At 44.6% G+C, this 21352-nt stretch overlaps 1 protein-coding gene across 1 annotated transcript in view; it reads left to right on the top strand.

Annotated features, from left to right (window-relative positions):
* Nucleotides 1-21352, top strand: part of mindy4b (MINDY family member 4B) — a 54681-nt gene that overhangs the window by 13320 nt on the left and 20009 nt on the right. The window contains exons 4-6 of the mRNA XM_072571809.1: nucleotides 6521-6640; nucleotides 13146-13243; nucleotides 16292-16457. Coding sequence (XP_072427910.1) covers nucleotides 6521-6640; nucleotides 13146-13243; nucleotides 16292-16457 — 384 coding nt within the window. The remainder of the gene's footprint in view (nucleotides 1-6520; nucleotides 6641-13145; nucleotides 13244-16291; nucleotides 16458-21352) is intronic.

Genomic DNA, 21352 nt, shown 5'->3' with positions numbered 1-21352 from the left:
GGTGCTGTGAGGCAGCAGTGCTAACCACTGTGCCACCGTGCTGCCCACAAATTTATCCTATCCATGTTCCTCATGATTTTATAAGGTCACCCCTCAGCCTCCAATGCTCCAGGGAAAATGTGGTTGACTCTTAACTGCCCACTGGGCAATTAGGGATGGGCAATAATTACTGGCCTAGGCAGCAATGCTCACTTTCCATGAATGAAAAAAAAGGCTGGTTTAGCATAAATGCATCTTTCTAGAAATAAAATCTGATAACTGGTTTGCTTTGTTTTTATTGCCTCGATATCATGTGACATCATGTTTAGTACTCAGAGATGCCATTATTCCTCTAACCTCCCATAAACTTACACCTTCCTGGTAATAAACCAGTGTTTTTCTTTGTTTTTAAATTTTTAAAATTAATTGGTGGAATGTGGGCATTGCTGACTGGGCTAGGGTTTATTACCCATCCCTAGTCACCCTTGAGAAGGGGGTGGTGAGCTGCCTTCTTGAACCACTGTTGTCCATGTGCTATATGTAGATCCACAATGTCATCAGGGAGGGAATTCCAGGATTTTGACCCACCACCAGTGAAGGAACGGTGATATATTTCCAAGTCCGGGATGGTGAGTGGCTTGGGGGGGAATCTTCATGTGGTGGTTTTCCTGTGTATCTGCTGCCCTTATCCTTCTAGATGATTGTGGTCATAGGTTTGGAAGTTGTTGTCTAAGGATATTTGACAAATTTCTGCAGTGCATCTTATAGATAATACACATTGCTGCTACTGAACGTTGATGGTGGAGGGAGCGAATGTTTGTCGATGCGGTACCAAATCACGTGGGCTGCTTTGTCCTGGATGCACTGCACAAACCCTGCCATGGTGCTTGGTGGAATTTGAGTTCCAATAATTAATTAGTGTCAGTAAATTAATAAACTGGTTTCAGCAATGGTGACTATTGAGCCATCTTCAATTTTTTTGTTAAAACCCATTAATCACAAATGCCCTATTCGGGAAGTTTATCAGTTGTCTGTGCACATGGAACTCCAGACCCACAACAATGTGGTTGTCTCAGAACTGGTCTCTGAAATGGCCTAGCAAAGCCTTTCTATTCAATAGAAGCCAGCTTAGCTCGTGACACCTTCATCCTGTGAAAGAATACAATACAAGTAAATCAAACAAAGAAAAGAGGATGCCAGAGAAACTCAGCAGATCCATCAGCACCTGTGGAGGGAGAAAGCAGCGTTAACATTTCAAGTCCAGTGGAGCTCCCAGTATCCGCAGATTTCTGCTTTATTTGAGAAAAGCAGCCATGTAAGTGATAATGTGGGATTTCAATGGGTTGGCTCGGCTGAGAGCAAATTTAGATTAGATTACTTACAGTGTGGAAACAGGCCCTTCGGCCCAACAAGTCCATACCGACCCGCAACCCACTCCCCCTACATTTACCCCTTCACCTAACACTATAGACAATTTAGCACGGCTAATTCACCTAACCTGCATATTTTTAGATTGTGGGAGGAAACCGGAGCACCCGGAGGAAACCCACGCAGACAATGTGCAAACTCCACACAGACAGTCGCCTGAGGCGGGAATTGAACCCGGGTCTCTGGCGCTGTGAGGCAGCAGTGCAAACCACTGTGCCACCATGCCGCCCACTTGTGTCTGCAACATGAAATAAAAGTAATTGCACTATTTGCTAATTATTTACACAGAGCTGGTGCAATTCAATTTCTGGACATTGATAGGCCCCCAGTACATTGAGAGCTCTTCATTCAGACCTTCAGGATGTATAGCAACTTCAGGGTAGCATGGTGGCTCAGACATTTGCACTGCTACCTCACAGTATCCAAAACCTGGGTTCAATTCCACCTTGGGCACACTGTCTGTGTGGACTTTCTGTACTTTCAGCTGACAAAGATGAGAAAAGAAACTCACTTGAGTGTTTCTAAGTTATGAAAGTGACAGGTTCATCAAGTACGTTATGAGAGAGGTTATGGAAGTGGCCAGTGGCAATTGCTTTGTAAAAGAATTTATTTTATTTCTTCTGGAGAAAGAAACGACAGAGAAGGGACACTTTATAAGTGGGAGATAGTGAGGACTGCAGATGATGGAGATCAAAGTCAATAAGTGTGGTGCTGGAAAAGTGTGGTTGTACTGGAAATGACTGCCACATTTTTGCAATCAGTGTCATCAGATCCCTGTCTGAGGTTGTCTTGGGTTCTACAGCCAGTCATTTCAATTCTCTTTACCATCCTCACAGCTTCAAGCTTCTTCACAGTAAATACTTCAACTAAACCTTAGCTCTGGAATGGGAATTGAACCCGGAACATTCTGACTTGGAGATAAGTGCTACCTACAGAGAAGCATTACAGAGGAAGACTGAAAAAACTGTGTGAAAATCCCCATGGTTTCAAATTATCTGCAAAAATCGAACAACTTTAGCGGGCTCTTTGTCCACCCTACCAAGTCCTCAATCTGCAGTGTAAGCAGGGCCCTACCACTGATACCCGGCACCCACAAATATTTCCTTGCTATCTTGGCATTCCTTCATTTTCAACCTGTTCCCCGATTTAGTCAATGTTCAGTCTGCCTCAGAGGCTCTTTGCAGTGCATTCAGTTCCCACTGAAGTACAGATAGGAACATTTATTATAATTTCAAGATCCTTTTTGTGTGGATGCGCAATCAGAGAATGAAAACCTAGCAAAATAATATCTCAGAGCTGTCAGTGCAACTATTTCTATCACTATGCATGGTACAGTCATCTTGAAATGACAGCAGCTATTGTGTTACACAGTTGTGCATGATACCGTCAATTAGAAATGTTAGAATAACATCAAGCCCTTATACAGTGCATCCATCTTGAAGTGCAACCAGGATTTGCTCTCCAGTTCAGTATTTCTCTGTAGCTAGCATGCTGGTTCGACAATTAGTCATGAGCAAAGCAGAATCTGAAACAGCATGCTGCAGGATTGATCTTTCACATTTTCTTACAGACTGATCATTAACCTATCTGTGTAACTGCTTCGGAATTAAAGGGTTAGAGAATGGAGAACCTTTCTTTGAAACTTGCTGTGATCTGGAATACACCACCCACCTGGGCAGATCCAGTGGTAACTTTCAAAACAGTCTTAGATATATCGAATCTTAAAGCTGTACAGCATGGAAACAGCTGTACAGCTGTACAACGCCGACCAGATATCCTAAATTAATCTAGTCCTATTTGCCAGCATTTGCCCCATATCCCTCTAAACCCTTCCTATTCATGTACCCATCCAGATGCCTTTTAAATGTAATTGTATCAGCTTTCACCACTTCTTCTGGCAGCATGTTCCATACATGCACTACCCTCTGCATGAAAACGTTGTCCCTTAGGTCCCTTTTAAATCTTTCCTCTCCCTTAACCCTATGCCATGTAGGTTTGGACTCCCCAACACCAGGGAAAAGACCTTGGCTGTTACCTTATTGTTCCCAACCACCACACCCTCGCCCACCCCCCCCAAATTTAAACTTGCAATACAGAAATGATATAACTGTTAAAATTCAAGAGGTAAAGAACTATCCCTGAAGTCACTATTTAAAGTAGAAATTAATAACTACCTCTATAAAGTCAGCCCTCAGCCTCTGATGCTCCAGGGAAAATAGCTCAAGCCTATTCAGCCTCTCCCTATATTTGAAGAAGGTTAACTTATTGGGCTACAGGAAGAAGCAAGGGATAGCTCTTTTAAAGAGCTAGCATGAGTACAATGGACTAAATGGCCTCTATCGCTGCTCTGTTATTCCATGAAATGAATGCACAGTGTACCAACATGTTTAGTTTTCCAGCCACACCAATTTACTCTGTGAGATGGATCCCAGCAACATTAAAAGTCTGAATCCATTCAAAACTAGTGGATGTAGCTTCAAAACAGCCAAGTGTGCCCAATTCTGATCCTAGTTGGTCACCCTCCTTCCTGTCAGAGTTCAATCTTACTGAACCAGTGAAGTGTAAGTTGTGTAAGTACATAACAAAATAAAGTTCTAGAGGGATATGCTGATGGGGTTAGATTAAGTTACAAATCACACAACACCGGGTTATAGTCCAACAGGTTTGATTGGAAGCACTAGCTTTCGGAGCAACGTTCCCTCATCAGGTGGTTGCCAGGAGCAGCACTCCCAAAGCTAGTGCTTCTAATGAAACCTGTTAGGCTATAACCTGGTGTTGTGTGATTTGTAACTTTGTACATCCCAGTCCAACACCGGCACGTCCACATCATGACTACAATTTCAGTTTCCGATTTATTTCGCAATGTCATTACCACTGTAATATGGGAAATGCAGCTGCCCATCTGCGCACTGAAGAGCCCCCACATTGAGCACAATGTGATAAAGACCAGATAAGCTGCCTTTATGATGTTAGTTGAGGAATAAATATTGACCGGTCTCCCCATGTTCTTCTTCATAACTGTGCTATGGGATTTTTTTGTTTTACTTTTGAGGGTCCCCAGTTTATTGATTTATCTGGAAGATGGCACCTCTGAAGGTGTAACATGTCCTCAGTACTCAGTGTCAGCTTTTAGAGATTTTTTTTTCTCAAATTGCAGTGGGACTTGAACTTTTGCCTTGGGAGTGAAAGTGTTTTATCAAACCTGCTGTGGCTGACAAAGAAGGAAGCCATTTGGCCTATTGTTCATATGCTAGCTAATTGATTTAGTGTCTTGGATTTGGAAACTGGGCCTTAAATTTTTACTAAAGACAGAGTAATTCTCAATTCTTGCAAAAATTGGAGGAGGACAGAATCTGGAAGATGCTGTTCTGAACACAGCACCTACCGTTTTCACAAGGAAGGGTGTAGTTGGGGTGGGTGCTAATTTCCATGTCCCTGATTCAAGAAAGAAATTGCACATGCTAAAACTGTTCTGATTTTCACTATTGGGAGGTTGAAATAGACAATTATTATAGGAGGTAATAGAGGATCTAAAAGTGACAGAAACCTTTGGAGATGTAGGATACCATCTTGGAAAAGAAGGTACTCTTTTGGAGCTGGTTCCAGGACACATTTAGAGAAGTCAGGTGACCTTTGAATGGGGGATGCTGCCCTTTGCAAATGGTAAGATGCTCTTGGGACTGCTAAAAATAGACACGTATGTGTGTAAAAAGTGAATAAACACATTGAAACTGTCAAGCTCATTGGAGCTGTAAAGGGAACTGTAAAAGGGAACTGTCAACAGAACTGTCAAAGGAGATATCGAAACAAAGTATAAAGGCATTTCGAACTTCTGCCCTTTAACTATTTTAAGAAATGTCTGCCCTGTTAAAAAATCAGTGCTTACTATTTAATTCGGTTTATTAACATAATCCTCAGGGCTATAATTACAGGACCGATTTGCATGACTGATTTCACAACCCTTCATTATTACAATGGGGTGTTTGTCAGTACACAGTTTCAATGAGCAGCTCCCAGTGATGGTGCACTCATTAAAGTGGAATTATAATTTGCAATTGTTTGTTCTTAAAATGGATCGGTGTGTCCTTATAATGGATTGAAGGAAGTTAAATGCAGTGTTTCTGTTTAGCCATGAGAGTAGCTTTACTTTGCAGTCATAAATTCATTAGTAGGCACCTCGTCACTCCAATTAATCTTAGCAAGGGTCCTGATGTCTGTCCTTGGTAGATACAGGGTGAGTTGGCATGGGAACTGTAAAGATAAAAGGTATGGAGGAGGCAAGTTTTGGCATCAGGCTATAAAGCCATTGTGATAGATAGAAGGGCATACTTTGGCATGAAGGTTCAGGGGATGGGTGGTAGGTCATAGGTTAGAATGGAAGATATGAGGGCCATGAGATTTAGTTGGCCGCATGATGTAGCATGCTTTGGCAGGGAAGGGATATAGGAAATGTGTAGTTGGCGAGGACAGCTTTATGATTCAAAGTGTTTTTTTTTCAAATTTCGACACAGCATCAGTGTACCAAAGAAGGTGCCAGTTCAGCACCGCATCTGGCAGCACAGCCTTTTTTAAATTCATTCATGGGATGAGGGAAGCACTGGCCAGGCCAGCATTTATTGCCCAGAGGGCAGTTAAGAGTCAACTATAATTCTGTGGATCTGGAGCCACATGTAGGCTAGACCAGGTAAGGAGGTAAATTCCTTTCCTAACGGACATTAGTGAACTAGATGGGTTTTACCAATCAATAATGGATTCACAGTCATCGCTAGACTCTTAAATTCCAGATTTTTAAAAAAGTGACTTCAAATTATGCCACCTGCCGTGGTGGGATTCAAACCCAGGTCCCCAGATCATTACTTGGGTCACTGGAGTAGCAGTCTAGTGCTAATAGCGCTAGGTCATTGCCTTCCCTTAACTTAGCTAAGAACAAGAATTGCTCAGACCTGCTCAGAACGAGAATTCACCAATTATCCAGTTCAGGTTTGCAAAGTTGGGAATCATCCAAGATCTTCACTCCCGACCCAGGAGTGAAAATCCAGGCCCCAGGGGTAAATGGATCTCCGCCACTTCTGTACAATTGCTATTTATGACCAGCGATTTCTTTTCCACACAGGCACTACGGAAGATTCTGTTTGGAACAGCATTTCAAGTTTTCAGTTATGAATGGAAGAAATCCCACTTTAAATTCCGAGATCCCTATTCAGATCTGGCATATGCCCTGGAGGCAGAGAGGGTGAGTCAAATTGTTCAAAATCAATTGGTTTTATTGGGGTCATCCATGTGTCTCCACACATAGAAACCCATCACCATGTCTAAAGTCATAAAGCTAAATTATCATCCACAATTTAGAACAAAGAATTCTGACATGGAATTTGGGTGCCGCTGTCATGCTCAGCACTTGTTGCTCCATCCCTAATTGCCCTTGACCTGAGCAGCTTGATAGGCTATTTCAGAGGGCAGCTAAGAGACCATTAAAGGCGGCACGGTGGCTCAGTAGTTAGTACTGCTGCCTCACAGCACCAGGGACCTGGGTTTGATTCCAGCCTCGGGCAACTGTCTGTATGGAGTTTGCATAATCTATGTGCAGGTTAGGTGAATTGGCCATGCCAAATTGCCCATAATGTTCAGGGTTGTGTAGGCTAGCTGCATTAGTCAGGGGAATGGGTTGGGGTGGACTTGGTGGGCCAAATGGTCTGTTTCCACACTGGAGGGATTCTAATTCTAATTACCTTGCTGTGGGTCTGGAGTCACACATAGGACGGATTTCCCTTCCTAACTGAAAGATTTTTAGAGCAATCAATGAGAATTTGAGTCCAGCACTGTTGAGACGTGGGGCAGAAGCTTCAGGCAACGTGAGCTATGCTGAGACTTAAGGCAGAATCTCACTTGAAATCTAGTTCTTTCTCAATATCAGGAACAATTTACTCCATCAGCAGCAATTGGCAGTTCAGAGGGTTTAGAGTTTGATAAATGTCTTATCCAAATGCACCAAACAAGCTGGATATTGAGAAATCTCATCATGTAACTTCGAGCGGGTACCTGGTAACTTTTTTTTGGGGGGTGGGGAGTGGGGTGGAGGGGGGCTCCATGTTTTCCACCACCAAATGGCATGAATCAAGGGAGGATCCTCAGACACCAACCACTCACACCCTTTCTTGTCCAGAGACATTGGCATATGACAACTGCTAGCCCTTACAACCATTATGGCACCATTCCAATCCATTTGTAGTCTGCTTAATTAACAGAGTACCAACATTGGGGAGCCATTGGCTAGTGGTTTTTTTTAACTAGTCTTTTAATCCAGAAACTTGGTTATTTTTCTGGGGACCCAGCTTCAAATCTTGCCACAGCAGATGGTGGAATTTAATTTTTCAATAAAGAATCTGGGATTAAGCATCCAAGGGTGACCAGAAAATCATTGTCGATGGTTGGGAAAAACCCGTTTAGGAAATCTGCCATCCTTACCTGGTCTGGCCTACATGTGACTCCAGACCCACAGTAATGTGGTTGACTCTTAACTGCCCTCTGGGCAATTAAGGATGGGCAACAAATGTTGCCCTACAGAGACACCCACATTCTGTGAGTGAACGAAACAAAAGATTGCAGTAAGGGCAGTAGTGGGGTGTGGAACCTCCTGCCTGCAACAGCAGTAGACTCGCCAACTTTAAGGGCATTTAAACAGTCATTGGATAAACATATGGAGGAAAATGGAATAGTGTAGGTTAGATGGGCTTCAGATTGGTTCCACAGTTTGGTACAACATCGAGGGCCAAAGGGCGCTGTAATGTTCTGTGTTCTATGTTCTATAGCTGTAAGGATTATTTGAAAGCAGGGACAGACACCCAATATGTGACTTGAAACAGACTGGATGTCAGTGATGTTCATTTACTATCCTGGCTCACTTATATAGCGCCTACCTGCCTGTGTGCAGCCTCCATGCCTGGCCTTGTCCTATTGTGTCATTCCTGTTAGCACTTCCACCAGAGCCAAAGGCAATCAGTAGTGCCTTATTGACGTTGTGCTTTTTCACACTGACTCACAGATGGGCTACTTGTCTTGCTAGTCACTAGGGTCCTACCCAGAGGTTGGACGTCTGTATGAACAGCATTCAGGAAGTCAACCTAACCGGCCCCTCAACGTGTACCATCTACCTGTGTGGCAAATACATGGCACTAAATGGTTGTGTCAGAAACCAGCTGGGGTTTAGCCCTCAGTCCAGTTGGGGTGGGGAGAGGGCACTGTCGGGTCAAGAGGTCCTGTTGCCATCATTCACAAGCACAGTCCGGCAGCTTGCCCACTGATCTGTCTCTGTATGATCTGGGCAGTGAGCAGCAGTCAGTCCTATACGGCCAGCAGGCAGGCAGTAACGTGTGTGAGCAAACTGCTCAGGGCTCAACTGAGTCATGTCTATAAGCTGCTCGTGGTTTGGGGTGAATGTAGCCCTCAGAGGGTCCATACAGAAAAGTACAGAGGGTAGTTGGGGGCAGTTGGAGGATTACTGCTAAAATGTGTGGGGAGGGTGGGGGATTGAGTTGGGGGGAGCTTGGGGCATTAAGTGTCGGGTGGTCAAGGCTGGAGGTGAGGAAGCAGGTACGATTGTGGAGGTGGAAACAAGGACAGTGATGTAGGGCATCTCAAGGTGCACAAAGGGTGGGCCGAATAGCATCGGAGGGTACGATACATTGGAAATGGTGAACACCATATCTTCCTCCAGGGGAGCATAGAGGGGCATCATTAACATGCAATGTCAGGACTCACAGAGAACAGCTGGAGGCTTTTGGTGTAGTGTGGGGTAAAAGGGGAGGCTCAGAGGGGGTAGCTGATGACCAGGCAGTTCCTTCTGGGATGTTAGTCGCTGTGTGGGTCTTGCTAAGAAGATGGATGCAGGAGGAGCAGGGCTGACCCCAATCCCAGCATCAAGAGCAGGCCACCATGGAGAATGAGGTGCTCTGGAAGGAGTCACAACCATAGGTTTCCTCAGGATATGTAGGGCCCACAGCAGGAACAGCCCATTCTCCCTCTCCTGGGGGTGGGCAAGTCTCAGGGGTAATCCAGGCTGTGTACTTGAATGACCTGAGTCCTGTGGGAGTGGAGGACCATCCTCCTCCTGTGAAGGTCACTGCCAGTCTGAACTTTGATATCACTCACTCCTTCCACGGCTGGGTGACTGAGTGCAATCTCTCAATCACACTCCCCACAAATGTTTCAGGACAGTGACCGGTGCCATCACTGCAAGGTCACACTGATACATTTTGTTTCCCCATGACAAGGTCAGTGCTGCAGCCCGGGCCGTAGATTAGATTAGATTACTTACAGTGTGTAAACAGGCCCTTCGGCCCAACAAGTACACACCGACCCACCGAAGCGCAACCCACCCAGACCCATTCCCCACATTTACCCCTTCACCTAACACTACAGGCAATTTAGCCTGGCCAATTCACCTAATCTGCACATTTTTGGATTGTGGGAGGAAACCGGAGCACCCGGAGGAAACCCACACAGACACGGGGAGAATGTGCAAACTCCACACAGAGAGTCGTCTGAGGCGGGAATTGAACCCGGGTCTCTGGCGCTGTGAGGCAGCGGTGCTAACCACTGTGCCACCGCGCACACGTGGCACTGAGAGTGCAGTAGTACAACACCGTGGAATTCATCAACAGGAAAAGGTTCCATTCTATTCATATCCAGGTGGTCTGTGATCACTGTTACCACATCCTGGAGGTGTGTGCCCACTCCCCTGGCAGCTGCCAGTACTCCTACATCCTGGAGAACTGTTATGTTCCTGCTGGGTTTGAGGGTCCAGGTGCCTTTGCAAGACTGGTTACTGGGGAACGATGGGTACCTACTGCAAACATGCCTGACAAGTCCATTGTGTAACCCCCAGCACAGATGCAATGCTGCCTGTGCCTTGGGCAAGCCCCAAGATGGAGCAGATGGTGGGATTCCACTGCTTTCACCAGTCTGGCTTTAGGGGTCAGCGAAACCACCACTGGAATCCAGACGGTGTGCTGTGCCCGGCACAATTGGAGCAGGAAGTGAGGTGACATCAAAGAGTCATAGAGATGTATAGCATGGAAACAGACCCTTCGATCCAATTTATCTATGCCGGCCAGATATCCTAATCCAATCTAATCCCATTTGCCAGCACTTGGTCCATATCTCTCTAAATCCTTCCTATTCATATACCCATCTAAATGCCTCTTAAATGCTGTAATTGTACCAGCCTTCACCACTTCCTCTGGCAGCTCATTCCATACACGTACCACCCTCTGTGTGAAAAAGTTGCTCCTTAGGTCTCTTTTATATCTTTCCCCTTTCACCCTAAATATATGCCCTCTAGTTCTGGACTCCCCCACCCCAGGGAAAAGACTTTGTCTAATTTACCCTACCCATGCCCCTAATGATTTTATAAACCTTTATAAGGTCACCCCCTCAGCCTCCAATGCTCCAGAGAAAACAGCCTTAGCCTATTCAACCTCTCCCTTTGGCTCAAATCCTCCAACCCTGGCAACATTCTTGGAGATCTTTTCTGAACCCTTTCAAGTTTCACAACACCGTTCCATGTTAGATGCTGAGGAGCTGGGGGAGGCCGAAAAGGAGGAGAAGGTGGAGATTGAGGACGTGGAAGCTCTCCTTGTGGATGCCAGAGCTCAGCAGCATCAGGCACCACAAGGCAGACAGGAGTTGACTGACATCCTGCCCCAACCCCTAACCCCGCAACCCTCTCCCCCCACCCTCCTCTACCCCAGTCCCAGTCACTCAGAGCTGGGTGAAGCAGACAATGATGGAATGTAAAACAGTCATCGCTCACGATGCAGCTCCTGATTTACATTGTGGGGGTGAACCGCTCCCTCCAGTCATTTTGTTTGTGTTCATTTTTGCCAGCTGTAAATTAACACTCCTATTTGGAATTGATTGATCTCCAGATGTGATGTTCCTCTACTGGACAAAGACCAGATATATGCCCATGGGCATTGAGGACAGGGTAGCAGTGATTTCAAGGGAATGTTTAGACAGCGTGTAGCTATGGACAGGTAAACTGGGTGGTTAAACAGAATTGAGGGTGAGAGAATGGGGATGTACGTCCAAGGGAGTGCCAACAAAGCCACATTTGTGCCGTGAGTAGCGTGGCTTGGTGTTTGCAGTGCCAATATGTTGTTGCTAAGGGGAAATGCTGTGTGCCAATGAATGTCCAGGTGTACCATGGCCTTTTAAAGATGGTACAGACACAAAGGATACTGTATTTTCAGTGGGCATCAGGCAAATGATGAGTTGTTCTATGAATGATGCATGAAAGTATGGGGCTACTATCGGACTCCATAAGTGGGTAGGTAGTTAATGAGGCACGCTTGGTAAGATACGATGAGAAATTTCACTGGATCTCACAGCAAAACAAAACCCTCTAAAATAAGGTCAATGTAGCTTGCTCTTTGCCATAAAGAAAAATATAAATTCAGTTAAAACTGTACTCAACTTAAACACCACCAGCATCCATGATGGGATTCAAACCCAGGCCCCAGATAACTGGATTGGGCCTTAAGATGCTAACCCACTGATATCACCACTATGTTACCAAGTCTCCTGCTATCAAATATAGACTCCAGAATAAATGTTAAACTTCATGTCTGAGCATTAACTTGTGTTATGGATTGCTCACCTTTATAGGAACATACCTGATTTTCATTTCTATTGATTCAGAATGCCAGATTTACACTCTGTCATGACTACTGACCCTAACTCCTGACAGCTTATGGGCAAATAAAACTCTTAAATTACAACATGTATTTCTAAAAGTGCCTGATACAACCAAAGTGATAAACCCATAGTGCCAAAAGATCCTTCAGTTTAACCAGCCTGTGCTGATTAATTTTGTTCTATTGATTTTCTTTCAATCTTTTCTCATCTACATTCTATCATTGCAACCTATTCCCTTTGCCCTCAAGCACTTCCTGTTAACTGCATCAATACAATTCATTTCAGCAGTGCCAACTTCCACATTCTTTGAGAAAGAACTTTTTTCAGAATCTCCAATTAAGTTTCGTCATCCAGTTGGTGAAGGTTGTGGTTTGATAGTCTAAAAGCACCCATTTATCTGGAGCAATATTGGATATAAGAGCAGGAGTAGGCTTTTCAATCACCATGGTGACTCAGTAGTTACCTCTGTTGCCTCACAGCTGCAGGGAACCCAGGTTCAACTTCACCCTCGTGTGACAGTGTGGTGTTTGCATATTCTCCCTGTGTCTGTGTGGGTTTCCTCTGGGTGCTCCAGTTTCTTCCCACAGTCTAAAGATGCACAGGTTAAGTAGATTAGCCATGGGAAATGATGGGAGTGGTTCTGGGTGGGATCCCTTTAGAGGGTGGCTGAATGGCCTGCTCCCCCTTGTAGGGATGCCATGATTCACCTACTCTATCCATTCAAACAGATTGTGGGCTTGAGACCCTTTTTCTCCACATCCCTTGGTGTCATTGTTTCCAGAAATCTATTGAATTCAGCCTTGAATCTACTCGATAATTGACTCTCCACAGCCCTCTATGATAGAGAACTTCTAAAATTCCCTGGGTAAAGAATCTTAATCCTAAACGCCCCATTCCTTATTCTGGGACTATGTCCATCTGTTCTATTCTCACCATCCACGGGAAACAGCTAATGTTATGTTTAGTGTGATTAGTAGGACTGTAATATGTAACACAATTCTGATAAGATTGATGTTTCTTAAAAATGTTCATTCTTTTTGAAGGGTGGCATCAGGTCTATTCAGATGGCTGTGCAAGCACATATTCTCAAGTACTTGCTGTTCACCAGAAACAGTGAATTGGAAAGCCAGAACATTAAGTGGTAAAATAAAGCTCTCGTCTTGACTTATTGGTCAATGTTCAAGAATAATTTTGAAATGTTATTGGTTGCTTTCAATGGGTTTTGAGATGTTTCGATCCCAGCTGAGGTAGGGGCATTACTTAAGGCCCAAGGGAATACTGCAGGGACCATGCAAGCAGCTAGCATTGGGAAGGCTAGAGAAACCTAGCAGGGACTGAAAATGTATCTTTAACTCTGTTTCTCTCTCCACAGATACTGGCAGACCTGCTGAGTTTCTCCAGCAATATCTGTGTTTGTTTCAGATTTACAGCACCTGCAGTATTTTGGAGGGTGCAAGGGATATTCCAGGGGAGTACATCTCAAACAGACATATATTAGAAATAAGACTATCAGTCCTCCTGTATTAACTGCAATGTCCAAGGATTGAATATAAATCTCTTCTGAGCAACACAGAGGGAAAAGATTTTCGGAGAAAGTGAGGACTGCAGATGCTGGAGATCAGAGTCGAAAAGTGTGATGCTGGAAAAGCACAGCAGGTCAGGCAGCATCCGAGGAGCAGAAGAGTCAATGTTACGAGCATAAGCTCTTCATCAGGGGTGTGTGTCAAATCTGTGTGTCAAATGTTAGTCAGTCTGTGGAATTCTTTATTGTAGGGAGTTATGGAGGCTGGATCATTCAGTACATTCAAGGCTGAGATAGATTTTTAATCAGTAAGGGTTATGGGGAAAAAGCAGGACAGTGCAGATAAGGATTATCAGATCAATCATGATCGAAGTTAAAAATCACACAACACCAGGTTATAGTCCAACAAGTTTATTTGGAAGCACTAGCTTTTGGAGCGCTGCTCCTTCATCAGATGGTTGTGGAGTATAAGATCATAAGACACAGAATTTATAGCAAAAGTTGACAGTAACAGAACTTATATATTGAAAAAGATCTAGATTGTTTGTCAAGTCTCTCATCTTTTAGAATGACCATGTTGGTTCCAGTTCTTCCGTATGTAAATCGCAGAATTTATTTAAAGTTACATTCTCAAGTGAACTTGTAACAATTGATGTCAGGTCAGCCCAGATAATGCATTGAAGATGTGAAGTGCCCTGTATGAGGCTGTCTGTTCCCTAATGTTCAGACTGATTCTAATCAAAAAAAAATGGATTTACAGAACCTTATATGGCTTCATGCAGTTTTTGAGCAAAGTAAAATGTAATTCTGCAAGTACAAATTCACCCCACAAACTTATGTGTATGTGTGCATTTGGGGGTGTGTGTGGTGGGGTGGGAGGGGGGCTTGTTATGAGTGTCTGTGAGAGAGTGTGTGCGTGTGTGTGAGTGGAAAGGGGTATAACTCTGTAACAGGGTGCGTGTGAGTGTGGAAGTGTATGTATGAGCATATGAGAGAGAGCTTGTGTATGAGAGAGGATCTGTGTGTGTGTGTGCACGTGCATGTGTGTGTTTGGACATGTGTGTATGTGCGTGTCTGTGCCTTTGTGTGTCTGTCTGTCTGTGAGTGTGCATCTATCTGTGTATATATATAGTGCAATGGGGTCACCTGTAGTGTGACATGAACCCAAGATCCCAGTTGAGGCCATCCCCATGGGTACCAAACTTGGCTATCAGCTTCTGCTCGGCCACTGTGCGTTGTTGCCTGTCCCAAAGTCTGCCTTTGAGAATGGTCATCTGAAGGTCTGAGGCCGAATGTCCCGGACCACTGAAGTGTTCTCCGACTGGGAGGGAAGACTCCTGTCTGTTGATTGTTCTGCTATGTCCATTCATTCGTTGCCACAACCTCTGCTCGGTCTCACCAAAGTACCATGCCTCAGGACATCCTCGCCTGCAGCATATGAGATGGACGATGTTGGCCGAGTCACATGAGTACCTGCTGCGTACACGGTGGGAGGTGTCCCCAAGCCTAACAGTGTCCACAACCACCTGATGAAGGAACAGTACTCAGAAAGCTAGTGCTTCCAAATAAATTTGTTGTCTATGATCCTGGTGTTGTGTGACTTTTAACCTTGTGCACCCCAGTCCAACACCAGCATCTCCAAATCTATGATCTATGCTCCCTCTAAGCCAAGTTACTGTGTAGCTGCTCAGAGGTTTGTTCATATTCAGTTCTGTAAGTAACTGTCATGCTTCGACCTTGGAGGACCCCAGGAGGTATTAGGGGGAACGTAGACCATAATCTCATTGAATGGTGGAGCAGACTTGATGGGCTGAATGGCCTATTTCTACTCCTTAGTCTTACAGTCTTATTGTGATGTCTCATTTCTTATTTCGTTTTCAATAATCATTTTGGTTAACTGGGTGGTAAAAGTATCAAAGGCAAGTGGGGGGGGGGGGGGGGGAACGTAAAAAGACTGTTTGAAGGGACAGATGGGAAGTCATGCAGTGAAACCTCCAGACATATGCCCATCCTTAGTTAGTGTCCCCCTGGTTAGAATCAGAGCAAGGAGACAGTGGGTTGCATCTTGAGGCTGCAGGAGGAAGAGGTGCTCTTGAAGGCCAGATATGCGCCAGGGATAGGTAGGCAACCAGAGGAATGGCCTCATGGCAGCATCAAGGCTGCTGGACTGACCTGCACTACTGCGAGAGAGGAAGATGGGCATTGGAGCAGGAATCCCATCCCCCCCGCACTCCCCTGCAACCAAAACCAGAGAGTCCAATGGGAATGACCTGGCAGACAGCCAAAAAAAAAGAACCTTCTCCCATATTGGGGGGGGGGGGGGGGGGATGTGGTAAATAAATTGCTTTAATTAGGTGCTCATCTCTTCTGTGCAAGAGATCATACCATTGAGGCATTCCTGACATTGCGAATATTCCATCCTGGTGAGAGGTGGTTGGGCTTTCCTCCCAATGTTTGCCACCAACATCGCTCATCTGCTGGTCTGCCTATAGGGGATAAAATCCAGCTCAGCATAATTAACATTGAGTCAACTAATGATTTGACTTTGTATCGGATGTGCTAAAGCACCCATGTAGTAACTAACCCTTTAGTTACCATCCGCTAGTTGTTGGTCACAGTTGGAGTGATTGCAGCTGGTGCCTTACATTTTCCTGCATTCTCTCACAGCCTGCTTGGAGTGAACCATAAAGGACAAGAAAGTGCACTGGCAGCTGCACTCTCTGACATTCTGTGGACTGCAGGGGAAGGAGCCGGGAGCTTTGTTTGTTTGGTGACCGCTGACTGCTATTTTGCCCCGACAATCGACTACAAAATGGACAGCTACACGGAGAGAGTAAGTTCGCACGCAAACATGCGAATCACACAATTAAAAGGTCTCTCTTTAATTTGAATAACTTACATTTTCTAAGCTCTGCGAACTTTGCCACTTTTAAACGAGACACCAAACCCAAGACCAAGTTTGCCTGCTCAGTTGGCCGATAAACATGACTAACACTTTTGAGGAATCCAGAGACTCAGGGCTCCATCAAAGATCAATCCCATTGCAATCTGTCTTACCCTAAGAACTGGCATAGAAGTTTACATGCACACTATCCAGTATACAGTTAAGCAATTCTCATGTTATTTAGTGTAACGTTTTCTATGATTTAGCCTGTGGCTTTTTAAAAATTCATCCAGAGCTGTGGACATCACTAGGAGGGTCAAAATTTGCTACCTGTCCTTAATTGCCCTCAAGAAAGTGGTAGGGAGCTGCTTTTGTGAGCTGCTGCAGTGGTGGAGGCACACCCACAGTCCTGTTAGAGAGATACCTCAAGATAACTCTGTCCATCGTTTGGAAGAGCCGGTGTTGGACTGTGGTGGACAAAGTTAAAAATCACACAACTCCAGGTTATAGTCCAACAGGTTTATTTACTTGCACTATTTTCAAAGCTCTGCTCTTTTGACAGGTAGTTGTGAAGCAGGGCCTTGCTTCACAACCACCTGATGGTCTGTCCATCGTGACTGATCCTGAGACGAGCTAACTAGAGTTGCAGAGTTATCCTGCTGACAGCATGTAGCTAAAAAAATTTCATTCATTCGCACACGAGATGTGGACGTTGCTGGCTGGGCCAGTATTTAATGCTCATCCTAATTACCATGGAAACGGTGATGGGAAGAGCTAAACTGGTAACCTCAGGATGTTGATAGTCGGGGATTTCAGTGATTGGTTATGCCATTGAATGTCAAGGGGCAATGGTTAGATTCTCTTTTTTCAGAGATGGTCAATAACTGGTGTTTGTGTTGCATGAATGTCAATGTCGGGTCAACAAATTCTGCTCTTGGACAATCAGTTCGGCTAAAAGCTAGAGTTTTTTTGAACAAAGAGAATTTTAATAGTAGGCAGTACAGAATTTCAATAAATGTATAAAACAGGGCAGAAATGTTAGCGTGAAATTAGCATGAAATCAAACAATGTGACTCACTAAAGCAGAGCAGGGTAGCAACCTTTTTTTACATATTATAACATTACGGTGTCTTGTATTGATGGAAATAAATCAAACTCATTGTAGTTGGCATTCTGTTACATTCAAATTAAAGTAAATAAATAATTTTAACTATTCAAAGCTAGTCTCAGTTCCAAAAGTATTGTATTATGACATAGATTTCAGATCAGACAGACCTGTACCTTTAAGACAGTTATATGTCCTCAGGATGTGGAGGTGCCAGTGTTGAATTGGGGTGGATAAAGTTAAAAATCACACAACACCAGCTTATAGTCCAACAGGTTTATTTGGAAGTACAAGCTTTTGGAGCACTGCTCTTGTTCTTCCAAGTAAAGGTGTTGGACTATAACCTGGTGTTGCGTCCCTTTAAACAGGTCCTCAGGACATGTGAGATCCCACTACAAAGGGATGCGACTCACTTTCAGTCACTCTCTCTGTGTCATGCAGTCAATATAGTCATTCAGTTATGTGCATGTAAAGTAAGCATGGGACCCAGGCTCTGTGTGTATATCTCTGATATTATAGCCTTGTAAATAATGTCGTAAATCAACTTTTGGACATCTGTCTCAATAGAGGCTGACTCTTTGTGGCATTTGTTATACAGGCTAACTTATAGTAAACCTCAAACTGCAGTTACAAGTATTCACTTCAGAGAGATTAAAGAAATCATAGAATCCTTACAGTGTGGAAATAGGCCATTTGGCCCAACAAGTCCACACCAACCCTCTGAAGAGTGATCCATTCCCCTACCCTATTACTCTACATTTACCCCTGACTAATGGTCCTAATCTATACATCCCTGAACACTAAGGGCAATCTAGCATGGCCTATTCACCCAACCTGCATATCTTTGGACTGTGGGAGGAAACTGGAGCACTATGCAGATACGGAGAGAATGTGGAAACTCCAAACAGACAGTGGCCTGAGGCTGGAATTGAATCTGGGTCCCTGGTACTGTGAGACAGCAGTGCTAACCACTGAGCCACTGTGTTCAAAGTCAAAAGCTAAAAGTAGACTTAATTACAAGGGAAAGTCCTGGGTTATGCCTTTGAATATACAACAGAGTGAGATATTGTTCTTGGGAAAGTTTGATGCTCAGGCTGATTAAGAGAACAATTCATATCATGAAACCAGGAAAACATCTACAGCCGAGTTCATAGATTATAGATCCCATGGTATTGCTAACTCCATTTCCCCAGGGTTCTCAATCAAGTTGCCAGGACAATGAGTGAGCCTTTGTGGGAAGTTCTGAAAACGTCAATAAGGGACTTCAATGTCCATCACTGAGAAAGGATCAGCAGTCAAGACAGGTCAATGAAGCTGGTCAATACCCGAAGGACATAGCTGGTAGACTAGATCTGTGGCTAGGAGTAAAGGAGGCAAGAGGGAAACTTGATCTCATCTTCACAAATCTGTCTGCTGCAGAACCATCTGTCCATGACAATATTGATAAGAGTGGCCAATGCACAGTCCTTATGGAGAGAAAGTTCCGTTTTCACATTTGCAACACATCTTGTCATGTCACTATCACTGAGCTTCAAACACATTTAGCAACTTGAGGCTGGATGTCTATGTCGAGCTGTACAGCAAACTGCACTCAAACACAACGTGCAACCACTTGACCCAGGATATCCCTGGGTCCACCATTATAATCAAGTTAGCATATCAATCTTAGTACAATGGAAAGTGCAGGAAGGTATGCCAGGAGCAGCAGTAGGCAGACTCAAAGATAAGATGTCAACCTGGTGAACATACAACACAGGACTAATTGCATGCTAAACAACATTAAGTGATAGACAGGAACAAACACTGAGAATGCTGAAGAAACTCAACAGGTCTGGCAGTATCTCTGGAAAGAGAAACAGAGTTAATGTTTCAAGTCCAGGGTGACACTTCTTCAGACATGATAGACAGAGCTAAGTAATTCCACAATCGACGGATCAGATTTAAGCTCTGCAGTCCTGCCACATCCAGTGGTGAGTGATGGTGGACAATTAAACAACTCACTGGAGGAGGAGGCTCCAAAAACATACCCATCCTCAATGATGGAAGAGCCCAGCATATCAGTGCAAAAGATAAGGCTGAAGCATTCATAACAATCTTCAGCCAGAAGTACCAATTGGATGATCCATCTCAGGAGGACGCCAGCATCATAGATACCAGTTTTCAGCCAATTCGATTCATTCCATGTGATATCAAGATGCACGAGATGCAGCAAAGACTGTGGTCCTTGACAGCATTCTGGCAATAACACTGAAGACTTGTGCTCCCTTCGCCAAGCTATTCCAGTACAGTTACACCACTGGCATTAACCTAACAATGTGGAAAATCACCCAGGTACGTCCCATAAACAAAAATCAGGACAAATCCACCCCAGCCAATTACCATCAGTCTACTCTCGATCGTCAGTAAAGTGATGCAAGGTGTCATCAACAGCGTCAACAAGTAGCACCTGCTCAGCAATCACCTGCTCAGTGACTCCCAGTTTGGGTTTCACCAGGGCAACTCAGCTCCTGACCTCATTAATGCCTTGGTTCAAACATGGACAACAGAGCTGAAAATCCAGAGGTGAGGTGAGAGTGATAGCCCTTAACATGGGAAGCTGTGTTCGACCGAGTGTGGCATCAAGGAGCCCTAGCAAAACTGGAATCAATGGGTCTCAGGGGCAAGCACTCCAGTTATGATCATTGAAAGTCAGCCGTCTTAGCTCCAGAAGATCTCTGGAGGAGTTCCTCAGGATAGTATCCTAGGCCTAAACATTTTCAGCTGCTTCGATGACTAATATCCTCCATCATAAAGTCAGAATTAGATACGTTTGCCGATAATTGCGAAGTGCTCAGCACCATTCACGATGACTCAAATTCTGAAGTAGTTCATTCCAATACCTGGACAATATTCGGGCTAAGGTTGAAAAGTGACAATTAACATTCATGCTACACCAATGCCAGACATTAACTATATCCAGCAAGAGAAAATCTAAATATTGCCCGCGAGCAATATGGGCAGCACGGTGGCACAGTGGTTAGCACTGCTGCCTCACAGCGCCAGAGACCCAGGTTCCCGTGTCTGTGTGGGTTTCCTCCGGGTGCTCCGGTTTCCTCCCACAGTCCAAAGATGTGCAGGTCAGGTGAATTGGCCATGCTAAATTGCCCGTAGTGTTAGGTAAGGGGTAGATGTAGGAGTATGGGTGGGTTGCGCTTCGGCGGGGTAGTGTGGACTTGTTGGGCCGAAGGGCCTGTTTCCACACTGTAAATAATCTAATCTAATCTAATTAATGTCATTCGCTTTATTCCCGAATCCCCCAGGATCAGTAATTGCCCTTGATGAGAAACTGAGTCAGTGGCTACAAGAAGACGTCAAAGGCTAGGAATCCTGCAGTAAGCAACTAAACTCCTGACTCCCCAAAGCCTGTCCAACACCTACAAGGCACAAGTCAGGGGTGTGATGGAATACTCCCCATTACCTGGATGGGTGCAGCTCCAAAAATACTCAAGAAGCTTGACACCATCCAGGGCAAGGACCTTGCTTAATTGCCACCACAACCACAATCACCTCTTCCCTCAACAATTGATGCTCAGTAGAAGCAGTTTGTACCATCTATGAAATGGACTGCAGAAATTCACAAAGCCTCCTCAGACTGCAACCTTCCAAACCCACAACCAATTCCATCTAGAAGGACAAGGGCAGCAGCTATATGGGAACACCACCATCTGCAGGTTCCCCTCCAAGCCACTCACCATCCTGA

Source organism: Chiloscyllium punctatum, chromosome 6 (assembly GCF_047496795.1).
Source record: "Chiloscyllium punctatum isolate Juve2018m chromosome 6, sChiPun1.3, whole genome shotgun sequence".
Lineage (NCBI taxonomy): Eukaryota > Metazoa > Chordata > Chondrichthyes > Orectolobiformes > Hemiscylliidae > Chiloscyllium > Chiloscyllium punctatum.
This window is presented reverse-complemented; position numbering and strand designations above follow the sequence as displayed.